This window comes from Rhipicephalus microplus, chromosome 6 (genome assembly GCF_043290135.1).
Source record: "Rhipicephalus microplus isolate Deutch F79 chromosome 6, USDA_Rmic, whole genome shotgun sequence".
Classification (NCBI taxonomy): Eukaryota; Metazoa; Arthropoda; class Arachnida; order Ixodida; family Ixodidae; genus Rhipicephalus; species Rhipicephalus microplus.
The window spans coordinates 159,808,710-159,822,224 of NC_134705.1; the positions used below are offsets into that span (position 1 = coordinate 159,808,710).

At 47.8% G+C, this 13,515-nt stretch overlaps 1 protein-coding gene across 1 annotated transcript in view; it reads left to right on the forward strand.

The window, feature by feature from the left end:
• LOC119168384 (BTB/POZ domain-containing protein 6) overlaps nt 1-9,162 on the forward strand; it is a 30,628-nt gene extending 21,466 nt beyond the window's left edge. Inside the window, exons 2-5 of the mRNA XM_075866881.1 lie at nt 4,626-4,693; nt 6,162-6,379; nt 7,416-7,707; nt 8,637-9,162. Coding sequence (XP_075722996.1) covers nt 4,685-4,693; nt 6,162-6,379; nt 7,416-7,707; nt 8,637-8,960 — 843 coding nt within the window. The 5' untranslated portion in view covers nt 4,626-4,684 and the 3' untranslated portion in view covers nt 8,961-9,162. The remainder of the gene's footprint in view (nt 1-4,625; nt 4,694-6,161; nt 6,380-7,415; nt 7,708-8,636) is intronic.
• The last annotated feature ends 4,353 nt before the right edge of the window (nt 9,163-13,515 follow it).

The window sequence follows — 13,515 nt, forward strand, 5'->3', positions numbered from 1 at the left end:
GTAACAGTGGTTGCAGCGGTGAGATTTTGTGGCGCCTTTCGTAACGTCGTCGGAGGCGTCATTCGTAACAGTGGTTGGCAGCTGCGTGATCGGCCGGCGTCAGCGACATCGATGCGGTGAGTGCCTGATGTTTTCCCCTCAGTTGACCAGACTACTCTAGCTCAGGTTATAGTAGTTTAGAGAAGGGCTGTGTCAAGCATTAGAGTGAGCTTTGATCGTTTCAAGCAGAGTCGAAGGGATTTAAAACCAAAGTTAATGCGGAGAGGGTAAACACGGGAGTGTTGAAAACTGCTTGCGCGTCTTGCTTGTAGACTTATAGTGGATACGGCAAGTAGACCCTTAACAGGGCAAACAGCAAGAGGCTAGTGTGAACGATGGAGAACCTTAAAGTGAAGGAACTCATCGAATTTTGTGAGGAACTCGGCATTACTTTGGGCCGTGCGAAATGAAAGCAAGCCATCCTTGAGATCATGAAGGATGAAGCAGTGTCGCCTGAGGAAGTCGATGAGGCCTGGGCGGATATCAAAGCACGCCGCGAGGAAGCTGAAAGGCGAGAACGCCGTGAGGAGGCTGAGACACAGGAGCGCCTTGAGTTGAAATGAATAGAATTGGCCATCCTACAGTGTTCGCAGGCGCCTAGCGTAGCTTCTGCGACAGTTAAGGTCAGCGGTCAGAGAATTCGCGACCAACTGCCACCGTTCGTAGTAGGTGAGGACATGGCGAAGTATCTCGTCAAGTTTGAAGACGTCTGTGAGCGAAATGCTTTGGAGCGGTCTCTTTGGGCGCAGAACCTGTTAGCTCTTCTTCCCGGCGAAGTGTCCGACGCGATAACTTGCTTGTCGAGGGAAGCGTTTGAGAGCTATGACGAGGTTTAGGAAGTGCTCTTGAGACGTTATAAGTTGTCGCCCGATGCTTTCAGGCAAAGGTTCCGGTATGCTAAAAAGGGGAATGAGTCACACGTTGAGTTCGCGTTTCGTCTTAAAGCTGATTTAATTGAATGGCTCAAGGGCGAAGGTGTTTATGATGATCGCGATAAAGTGGTAGAATGCATTGCATTGGAGCAATTCTACCGCTGCATCGAGGAGGATGTCAAGCTTTGGCTGCAGGACAAACTTGGTGAAGTACAGCTAAACAAGGCAGCAAAGTTAGCTGAGGAGTATTATACTCGCCGAAAGTTGCATAGCAGGGCAGTGCGCGTTAAAGAGGATGAAAGGAAAGAGGGCTTTTCAAAAAAAAAAAACCTGATCAACGAAACCCGCTCCGCACCGTAATTTCAAGAAGGACCCGTCTCTTACGAAAGACACTGTAGGGGAAGGGCAAACGGAAGCGGAGAAATCGAGTGAGGTTCCCAAACAACGCACTGATACCACACGGGCGTTTGAATCACAGAAGCCGCTAATCTGCTACAACTGCTAAAAGGAAGGGCACATCGCGATAAACTGTAAGCAAAAGTTTGCTTTTGCAACAATCCGAGAATCGGAAAAGAACATGCGGTTGTTAGAGCCGTATCTCCAAGAAATTAGTGTGAATGGGCAAACGTGTCGAGCACTTCGTGACTCAGCGGCAACCATGGATGTTGTCCATCCTTCATTGGTGTCTCCGGATGACTTTACAGGAAAATGCGCGTGGATCAGACAAGCCGCCGAGGAGCACAGTGCTTGCTTACCAATCGCTACGGTTGTCATTGAAGGCCCGTTCGGTAAGCTTCGCACCGAAGCGGCTGTGTCTGCCGCGCTTCCCGGTCGTTTTCCTTATCTTTTCTCTAACAACTCAGAGCAGCTTCTAAAAGGGCAGGGTAAATCGTTCTTCCCCAACTTAGCGTACATGGCCCTCACGCGAACGCAAGCACGGAAGCTCTTGCAGGAGCTTGATCTTGTTCAATGTGGTGAACTATCAAGTGACCTTGGCGGCGAGTCGACGGAACCTCAGAGAGAAAATTCTCCGTGTGAGTCATGTGAGCAGTCACCCGAGCGGCCCGTCGCCGAAGCGTCTGGCGCGGTTTCCGTAGCAGGGGGAGACGACATGGCGCCATTGAGTCAGAGCGAGAGAGTGCAACGCTCTCGCCTGTTGCGGAAAGATGGAGCGAGCTGTCGAGGGTTGATCGAGAGACGCTCATTCGAGAGCAGCGTGAGGACCTCACGATTAAAGCGCTAGTGGAAAGCCACATGAAAGCTGCACAAATGTTGTTGAAGGAATACTACGACAAATTGGCGAAGAAGCGCGCTTTTGAAGTAGGAAGTCAGGTGATGCTGCTGCGGCCGTCCGAAAAGAACAAGCTTGAGGTTCATTCGGAAGGGCCCGCCAAAGTAATATCGAAGCTTTCTGATGCCAATTATGATGTGAAATTAGGAAGGCGGCCGAACAAAATTTACAACAGTAACTTGATGAAACCATACGTTTAACGTCAAGCGGTCGTAAATCTGCTGTTAAATTCTTCAGAGGAAGAGAGAGAAGAAATTTTGAGTTCTGGTGATGTAATCGAAAGGGGATCGGAGGTAATCTTGGAGCAGTTGAACCTAGAGCCTAGGTCAAGTGAAGTCCAGAAGGAGGACCTGAAAAGGATTGTTTCCGAGTTTGGAGACGTGTTTTCGGACCGTACCGGAAACAAGACGGTGATAGAACACGATATCGAGCTAACTGGTGAAGAGTCAATCCATAGCAAGCCGTATCGTTGTTCCTCTGTGCATTATCGCAAGTATGAGCCGCTCCTGGTACTGCATAGGTATCGTCGCCTAAAAGTGGCCGGTTACTGAGGTAGAGCATGATACTCCAACAGCACAACTTTGACGTTCGCTACAAAAAAGGAAAGCTAAACGCTAAAGCAGACGCATTGAGCCGTGCGTTTAGTTAGTACCTTCTCCACCTTTCGGTTTCTCGCTGGCGATTCGGGGCAAAATTTTGTCCTCATCACGGTCTTAGCTGAGCGCTCTCGTCCTGAATGAGCTCAAGGAGCCAACTTTACGCTCTATTTTATTTCGTTACGTTGTTGTACGTGAAAAAAATTGAGTACTCATCTTAAGAGTCTTGTGTCCCACATGTGCCTCTTGATGTAGAGCGAACGAAACTCCGATAGACACGTAGCTAGGTATATGTTGTAATATATATTGTCTGGTGTTCTGTCGGGTGACCGAGGGCACTTGCTTGTGTCGTGTGTTGTCTGTTGTCGAACCATTCTTGACAAGTTGCAGAACCATGGACAAGTGCTGACACCAAAGATCGTCAGAAGAGATGAGCGAAGCTGGTTGACAAGTTGCGGCGACAAGCCAGTGGAGCTGGGATCCGTCCTCAAGAATGGGATGTGTTCCCGGAACAGAGTCTGGAGCTGCATTTTCCCCACGGTCCTGGAGGCGAACCTGGAGGGACCTGGCGAACCAGCACGCCTGACATCCGAGCCACGTGGAAGCAGCTCGTCTTTCCGGCGCATTGTCTGGCGGCGGGGGTGCTGTTATGCCTGCGAGTCCACAGCAAACGTCCATGCCCCTGAAAAAGGCAATCTGTGTCAAGGCCAGCACGCGAACCCGCCTGTAGCGAACAACTCAACGGCGTCATCACGCGGCGGTGCCTTTCTGTCGCGCACGCACAGCGAGCCCGTCGAAGCAATCGGCGCCTTCCTGTCTGGCGAGTCTGACGCGATGCGTGGCGACGTCACTCGTCCTTGGGTGCAGCCACGTGCAGCGCAGCGGCTCCAGATTCGATGAGAATGACCTGGCCCAGCGGCGACCCCATTGGAATATTCTGACCTCACGGCCAGCGGCGCTTCTGGTTGGACATTTGGTTACTCAAAGAATCCTCCCGGTGCATATAAAAAAAAGCCCTGCGGCGCGTCGTGAGGGGGAGACCTATGTGTTAGAGAGGAGAGCTCGGCTTTTCGGGTCTCTAAGCTGTCGGTCCCAGTGCCGAATTTGTAACGCCTCTGTATATATGCTGTACATGAACCTTGTTTAACTCACCGTCGTCTCGTCCGCTCGTCTATCAGCTCTGTGCAGAAGCAGTCGCGAGCTGAGAAACCTACGCTACCAAACGGCTGGTGACCGTGTCGGTGGAGATCGGAGCAGTGGCGCCTTCGGTACCGTGTTTTCATCGCCGTCTTTCGTAACACACACACACACACACACACACATATTATATATATATATATATATATATATATATATATATATATATATATATATATATATATATATATATATATATATATATATATATATATATATATATATATATATATATATATATATTCGAACGCGTTATTCGGGGGTCGTAGGTTCGATTCCTGCTCAAGACAAGTTATTTTTTCACCCACTTTTCTTTCTTCTTATTGACATTACAATTGGTCTAATAACTTCCTATATGCGTTCCTTGGCATTATTGTCTGTTAGATCTCAATAATATTGTGTCGAATACAGAAAAACGAGCCCTTCTGTATACACTTCTTTCCCTTATATATATATATATATATATATATATATATAGACGGGCTCATACAAAGTACATCAGGTTGTGCATTAGCTGTTCCGGGGTCCTCTAAAGTGATGTTTTTTTTTTGCTATAACAATCGCTGCAAATCAGCAGTCCGCGTCACTGTATCTCGTCATTGAGCGTACATCAATAATTGACTTCTGCAGGCTCGCTGGACCCAATCATTTCCTGTTCCGGGTGATCTTCAGAGACGACATCAAGGACAATGTTTGGAGTAAGTGCAATTTTGACTTAGCTGTGCAACACTGTTTTGCTTCAGTCATCTCTTCTTGTCCATGGTCGTTCAATTAAAGGGCCCGTAAACGACCTCCGATCTTTTTTTCGAACATTTCAAGTAAACACGCGCATCGTGTGCAGTATGCTGTTGCGATCAACGATTTCCCACGAGGCAGCGCTAAGAGCCGCCGGCGCGCCCTGAATTCCGAGAAAGCAACCCCTCCTTCTTTCCGGGCCTGGTGGGACTCCGCGTGACTCGCCGTAGAATATCTCGGACGCACCGACCAAAATATCCACGCTGGCGACAAATATGCTGCGATTGATCGAGTAAGAGCCTACCCCCAACCCACTCTTCCTTTAATGCCCACGTCAGCTTTAGTCTGCAAAAGCGCGGCCCCATCGTGATCTTGGCCACGTCATGGCTCCATGGACCAGGCACCCCTGGCGCCATGTGCTAATGTTTACATTCGCCTGATCCTCCTCCTTTCTCGGCTATTTAGCGGTCTCGTTTTTAACCTGTGCCTTCACTGCTGCCTCCAGTGACACTGGGGAAGCATTTCTGAGGGATTCTTCATTAGAAACCCGCTGCCGACCACCAGCAGCCCCCTAGAAGTGAGCAAGAAATACACCGAAAAAGTGTGTAGCTTTGTTTATCAACTGTGTTGTACAGCATTTCCTTATTCTGCGATACGTGTTGTTGTGCTACGTGTGCTTCTTTTTCACTGTAACCATGCGGCTGGTTTCACAATGCAGATAATAACGCTGCTGCATGTGTTATCGCTTTGTGTCAGCCATGCCTTGACGTATCGAGAACTATTTCTCCACTGTTTCCGACTTCAATCAGGTTGCATGCTCAACAAAGTGCTCACGTAAACTGTCATATTGCCCCATTCATCTATAACTTCGTCGTGTTGACGCCAGATGAGTTTATTACCCTTAACACCTCTGATGACACGTGACATGCTACTGCACCTGTAAGCAGTGTTGTACTGTCAGCGTTAGTAGTAGGGTGTGCACTTCGGCTGGGAGTTTAATGAATACGAGTATAAAAACCAACGCGAATATGACAGCACGAAGAAACTACGCCATGGCGCTTCATGTTGTATTTTTTTCCAGTGATAATTACATACGTACTACACCACTATCTCAATGAAACAACAAAAAGGTTCAGAAAAGGAATGAAGACTCTACAGAGGCAGTACAATCGATTAGTGGGGTATGAATGATGTCTTCTTTGGAACGAGAAAAATCGAGAGGAGATTTACACATGCCACACGGCTTTTGTGCGTCAGAGATGAATGAGCTTCACAACTGTTACGGTCGTTCGTCACGGTGCTACTTGTCTTCCACGCGCAAGTTTACCTGGTTTCTTCTCAAACTAACCCCTTTCAGTTTTTCATGTATTTCACTGCCGCAACATGACACATATATACAACTGACATTGGCTCCTGCTGTACATACCGCAGTTCAACTTCAAAAAGTTCCTGGAAAGCGGCCAGTACTCGGACGTGGAGTTCCACATAAAACCAGAGAAGTTTCCTATCTCAAAGACGTTCAAGGCCCACCGGCAGCTGCTGGCACTGCGGAACGAGGTGTTCGCCGCCATGTTTTACGGTCAGCTCCCAGAAAAGGATGTCGTGGTGATCACAGACATTCACCCTGATGGCTTTTACGGCCTTCTAAAGTGAGTTTTGTGCAGTTGTATCAAAATGTAGTCATCTGCGGAGCTTTAGTTTATGTAGTGCCCTAGCGAATGATATATCTGCAAACATACGCACTAGTATACGACAGCACGACTGCACCCATCAATGCAGTCAGACCACATTATAACGAAGCTACATCTGACTCCAAAACATAGTGTTACACCGGAAAGTTTGTAATAAATGAAAATTGAAAATTCCAGAAACTGCGTAACAACAGGATTATACTCTGCCTACTTCGTTATAACAGGTAATTCGTTATGTCCGTATTCGTTATTTCGAGCTTTGACTGTATATTACATCGAGGTGCAATATTGCTTGTGGATCTAAAGATGTTCAGACATAAGGCTCATTTGCGAATTACAACATCAGCATGCTAATAAATGGAGAAAATAAGTAGTATACAAGCAAAAGTTCTTTTGTGGAAACGAATCAATATGCCCTTAGGCTATGCAAGTGCTTGAACAGCACTAAAGTGGTTATTTCTGGGCACCTCAGTTGCAGTTATTGTTTTCACATAAATTCCATAGCGTATAGTCAGTGTCTGCACTATGTCAATGCTTTAAAAGCCAGCTCCGATAAAATGTTGCACTTAACTAAACGACAAATACAGAAGCTGGCTGATAACTGCGTAGCTATATATGTGTAAAATGAGACGTTTGAGACACGTGCAGAAGCGTCACTTGAATCTCTCAAAAATAATTTTTGTTAAATGAACGCTACCAAAAACTTACCATTACTATTTGCCTGAAGTACTACACGATGCATAACGTGCGACAAATTTGCTTAGTCCAAGATCTACTCTTATTGCTATTTCGGGTTTCTAGAATACAAATTTGCAAGTTTGTCTTCGCCATTTATCTAGGGGGGATCCCTGACAAAAATAAAAGTTTATGTTTTTGTATGAAGGGCTCCTTCTTGCGTCCTCCCTCCTGTGTTCTTCGATTCTGCTTCTAGTCCTGCCTTTTTACTTCACGAATACCTATAACACATATGCATCATCGCCTATGACTTCTCCAGGTACCTGTACACCGGAGTGCCCAAGATTAAAAGCACGGAAGAAGCCATGTATACGAGAACTGCGGCAGACAAGTACCTCGAACGGTTCTTGGCCCTCAGCTGCTCGGAGTACATCAGGGCCCACCTGACAGCCGAGCAGGTGTGTCACGTGATCGACTACTCCCTGCTCAATGGTGGCGGGGACGTCGACACTGTCGTGGGACGACTTCTCGAAGAGCACCCCGAGGCTGTCCTGGCGTCTGATGCTTTCACCGACTGCTCGCAGGAGACTGTACACTTCGTTCTGGACAAGGTGGCAAGTGCTTACATGGCCATACTTTGTTCAACATTAGTTGACTGCAAATGGGGATGTGCAGAGTGCAGTTCACACAATAGCCACTGCATCTGCTTAATTATGAAATCTATGCATGGCTTGGATGCACTTGAAGCTCTAAAGAAGCATTACATCGGTTTCTTGAGAAAGCTACATGCAACAAACAAAAGCTAGTCCCATGCACAGATCGACCTTTAACCACAATATTTCCAAGTATGCGGCATACAAGGAGCACATTAGCACTATTGAAGCTAGCAGGCCAAGAATAATTTTTCTAGCTCTGTCATTTTCGAACAACTTTCTTAATTTGAGTGTTTCTGTTATTTAGTGAATATATCCGCAACAGTGAGCTCTTGACTTGAAAGGTAGCATAAATACAACGTTAAAGCTAGACAATAAAAAATGCAGCACCAGTTTATGATGATTTCACCACAAGTGATAAAAGTGTAGATGGAAAGTCCTAGAAACACACAGTACACCGTGTCCTTGAAAAACTAGACTGTTGTGTACAGAAATGTTTTGCAGTGTTTATTTTTACACAATGCATTGTATTGGATTAAAAGGGAGATTTAGTTGATGTACTTTCCTTATGTCGCAATAAAAAAATTTTGGACCTGAAGTCGGCAAATGGCTGCTAATAAGGTGAAGTGTGACATAAAATTCATCACTGCACAAAGCTGTTATTCATATTAAAATCACATTAACAGCATATGTCTGTCTCTGGAGACTGTGCTACAAAGCATACCTTATTTGCCTGCTCAGTTTGATAAGCTCTTGGCTGTCCACTTTTATATGAATTTAATAAAATATGTATATTAGTGAGGTGTTTTTATCGCAATGATAGTTGTCCGTGAACAAGTTTGCCACGACATTTTTTTCTTTTTCTTTTCAATTTCACACGACCACAGGTGACTAACGTGCCGGAGATGTCCGTGGTGCTCGCAGTGCACAGATGGGCGCAGGCGTTCTGCCAGAAGATCACCACCACAAACGACAAGCCCGTCGACGTCAAGACCGCCATTGCCCCGTTCATGCCCAAGCTTCGATTCTTGGCGCTCACAACAGAGGAGTTTATCAACCTTAATGCGAGTGGCGACACCCGCGGGTTGCTAGACAAGGATGACGCGTTTGCCATCCTGAGTGCTATTTCGGGCAACGCGGCGTTGGGGCTGCCATCATGGACTTGCAAGGAGACGAAGCCACGTTCAGACATTAAAGTGGAGAGCTGCTAGCTGCTTTTCATGTAACGTTTTTTTTTGTGTGGAGGGGGCTGATAATCAGCAAATGTCACTTCAGCTAGTCACAGTCGGCAGTAATTGTGCCAAATCATACCATTCGCGAACACATTCCCTCACACCTTTCTTTTCTTTATGATTCACTACTGTACAGAGCAACAGTTTACTTAATGTTGTGGTATCTTTGAAAAACTTGAAGTGGTGATATTTTTTTCCTCGCTCTATCTTCTTAGGTATGACCACAGCATAGAAATATTACGGCAAAAAGGGTCATGACTGATTTCTCAGTATTTACGACCAGCATATATGTCACACGGCTGTCTACCACATTGCTAATAGTTTCAAGTAGATGTTTGATTTCCCAAGATTGGCTGTCTAACAGGTCAAGCTGTATTTCATTTGATTTGAAGTAGGTTTTTCCCAACGTCCTGCCTGCTTATGGCTCACGCACCCTCCTTTCTTTGTCATAATAAAGGTCGCTCTCGATTAGAAATATGCGTATGTCTATTCATTCCTCTGTGCAGCTTTGGTCTTTGTGCGCACTTTAAAATGTGTGAATAGAAAACTTGTATTACAATGCATAGGAAGTGCACCATTTTTAAAAATAAAGCTTGTAGAGTCTACAGCATACTTCATGCAAGTCAGGTACAGCAGTCAGCAAGCTCAACTTGAACGCTCCACAGCGTGTCCTGAAACGGCTTGGCGGACGCCAGCACAGCGCAGCTACCGTCATTTTTATTCCGAAACCGGGCAAGAAGTTGGAACTGGGAAACCTTCGACCGATTTCTCTCACCTCCTGCTTAGGCAAGGTCATGGAGCATATCATATTAATCCGACTCAACAATTACATTGAAAAAGAGCATCTGATACCTGACAACCTAATCGGCTTCAGAGAGTGTCTATCAACACAAGATGTTATGCTTCAACTGCAACAAGACTTCCTTGACCCAGGCCCAGTACGAGCCACTCGGACCATACTGGGCCTGGACGTCAGTAAAGCTTTTGTCAATGTCACGCATCAGGCCATCTTAAATGGCTTATCCCAGTTGAACGTGGGCGAAAGAACGTTTGCCTAAATTTCCGACTTTCTCAGAGAAAGAACGGCCACCATCCAACTGGGTGAACTGCGCGGTCAAAAGTTTACGCTAGGCACAAGAGGAACCCCGCAAGGTGCCGTCCTCTCGCCCCTACTCTTCAGTATCACCATGATGAACTTACCACAACAGCTAAACAGGATATTACATATCAAACATGCCATATACGCGGACGATGTTACAATCTGGACGAACCGTGGCTCGGACGGTGCGATAAATGACGCGTTACAGGAGGCAGCCAACGTCGTGCAATGTTAGACAACGGGTTAACATGCTCCTCCTCGAAATCCGAACTCCTAACAATTAGAAGTACAACCAAAAAGACGCCAGGCACGGATGCCCAACAACAAGCACCGTTAAAAATTATGTTGGAAAGCGGCCTGGTTCCTCCGGTTCTGACCATTAGAGTGCTGGGTATGCTCATTCAACATAACACGCAAAATACCATGGCCCTCACAAAATTGCAGAACACCGCCAAACAAATTGGTGGATTGCTCAGGAGAGTGGCCAACAGACATAGAGGCATGAACGAGATGGACTTGTGTAGGCTCATTCAGGCCTTCCTAATCAGCCGCATAGTCTACTCTTTCCCCTATTATCATCTCAGGAAACCAGACAAAGATAAAATTGAAGCTATAATTCGACAGGCGTATAAATGGGCCCTAGGTTTGCCTGTTCACACCAGCACCGAGAAGCTCCTCCAACTTGGAATGCATAACACCCTAGAGGAGCTGATCGAAGCACACAAAACAGAACAAATAACACGGCTTTCAGACACAACGACGGGTCTACATATCCTGCATAAACTGAAAATTCAGCCCATACACACCACGGGAGGTAGAGCACCACTACCTCCCGCGATCAAACATTACCTACAGATCAAACCAATACCCAAAAACACTCTGGCAGGCAGACACGACGCTAGGAGAAAAGCCAGAGCAGATAGGCTAAGTGAAAAGCACAAGCAAGACCAAACCACGGTCTTTGTCGATGCCGCCAACCAGGGACACAGCACATACACCCTGAGTGCCGTGGACGGAGAACTTAAAATCGTAAATGTGGCTTCCACTGGAGCCGCATCAATCAAAGAGGCCGAAGAAACGACCATAGTGCTGGCCATTATGCATCCAACCACCCACACTGTCCTCAGCGACTCTAAGAGCACTATTCTCAGTTTTGTAAGGGGAAGTGTGGGACTAAATACAGCCAAGGTCCTGAGAAACTTTAATCAGAATGATAGAATCAAAATCAATCTGGTCTGGGTCCCCGCTCTCCCGGGAAACCCCGGTAACGAGGAAGCGCATAAAGTGGCCCGAGGGTTAGCAAACCGGGTCGCGCTTTCATTGGAACCGGGCTCCCCGATAGGAGAGGCCGTGACCTCCTATAACGAACTTACAAATATGTATAAAGATGACAGGATATTATATCCCATACAGCACAGCAACCTCACGAGAGCGCAGGCCACTATCACCCACCGAATTCAAACGAACAGCCTAACCACTCCTCACCGCTTAGCGATATTCACCGGTGGAGAGGTTGACTCAACATGCAAAAATTGCGACAAAAATGCCATAGCAAACCAAAGTCACATCCTCTGGGAATGCGAGGGCCTTCTCCCACCCAGAGAGCTTCTGCCAGTTCCCTCCGAAACGACATGGGAGGCCTTAATACGGTCCCCCGACGGAAAACTGCAGAAAGCAGTCATTGCATGGGCACAAGAGGTCACCGCAGACAAGCGGCCATCTTGAAACCCATGAAAGCTGTTGTATCCTCCTCCTCGACTGTGAGACTTTTCGCCTAAGTGCTGGTGGTACCTTTCAACTCAGCAAGTGGCAGTGACCTCACCAAAGACAAGCTTATCGCAGTGAGTTGATCTTTCGTCCATCCATGCGTGGGACTCCGACTCTTTGAGGCGGCCCCTACGCGGCTGCTGCTACTGCGGCGTAGTTCCCTCGTTCCATACTACGGGCCCGAAGCCGGCATCAGTGCGAAGAGCTCTCAGCCAACTCACGACACTATGCCGATGTAGCATTCTACCACCGTAACGCCGTCTTCCAATGAGCAAGGTTCGTCGTCGGTGACGGAGAACGCCGCCGGGCGTCGCGTGGCAGTAACGACACCCAATACACACACCGTGGGGCTGACATCTGATCCAGCTTTCACCAGTTCTCTTTCCGGACAACAAAATGACATTTTGACTGGGGAAGGAATGCAGGACGATGCTGCCTCGAACTGTCCTGTTGACCGCACCGATGACGACGATGCAGGTGGCTGCTGAAAGACCGTCATCAAGAAGCAACGCGTCCGCAAAATGAACACTCTCAAGTACCCCAATCAAGCGAGAGCATCTCGGGCGTCTCTCAGCGCAATGTATACGCAAGCAGAGTGGGAACCAGCATCTGCCTCGACTTCCTATACACGATGAAAAGATCATTCTATGCCCTCATGGAGGGCTTTGCCTGGATAGGTGGACGCGCTCTGAACTCGCCGGCGCTCTCTGGAGCGCTACTGGTTTGACTACCAAAGACCGCGAGTACATTATATTCCGACTGCGACCACTGCAAAACCTAGCGATCATCAGCACGCCCCAGTTCCGTGTCGCTGACGCGTTATACAGGGTGCGGGAGCTGAGACTCGGTGAGCGCGTTTATCCCATCACCACATACTTTGCGGCTCCGGACAACTCTTGCAAGGGTATTGTTCCTGGCATCGTGCCCAGTACGTCGTCTTCCACGCTAGTAGATGAACTTGTGGCTCCTGCAACCCAAATACTTCAAGCACGCATGATAGGTCAGACCAACATTGCGTTGGTCACTTTCGAAGGATTGAAGGTATCTCGCTACGTACGCTTCTACGATGCCGAACTGCGTTGTTACCCCCATTGCCCCCGACAAGTAGTTTGCAAGATTTGCCTTAAGCTGGGCCATCGGGATAACCATTGCCCTACACCAGACGTTGTCATATGCCCGACGTGCGGCACCGACAACCCCACCCAGTCGCATCCGTGCACTCCCCGGCAAATACTGTGACAGACCTCACCCTACGGCGTATCCAAATTGCCTCGGCGTGTGAGGCAAGTACTCAACAAGACATGGGTGCGGAAAGCCCTCGAAAATGAACTGCGTGAACTCCAACCCTCCAGTGACCATACCGCGTCAAGAGAGACAGCCGAGACCCGCCATTCACGCACCCCGACGAAAACAGAAGAGTCGCGCTCCAAGAGCCGATCCAAATCGCATCGCAAGTCAAAGACCCGCTCTAAGTCCCGGACCCGCTTCAAATCCCGGACTCGCTCTCAATCCCGGACTCGCCTCAAGTCCCGCTCCTGCGAGGAATCACGGCGTCTATCGGAAACGTGCGCTCCTTCCCCATCTACACGACAAGCCTACAAAAAGGCTTTTCAGAGCAAACCTGTTGGCAAGGAGGTACACGCTTTCTTCGAGCAGCAGCGGGCCCCG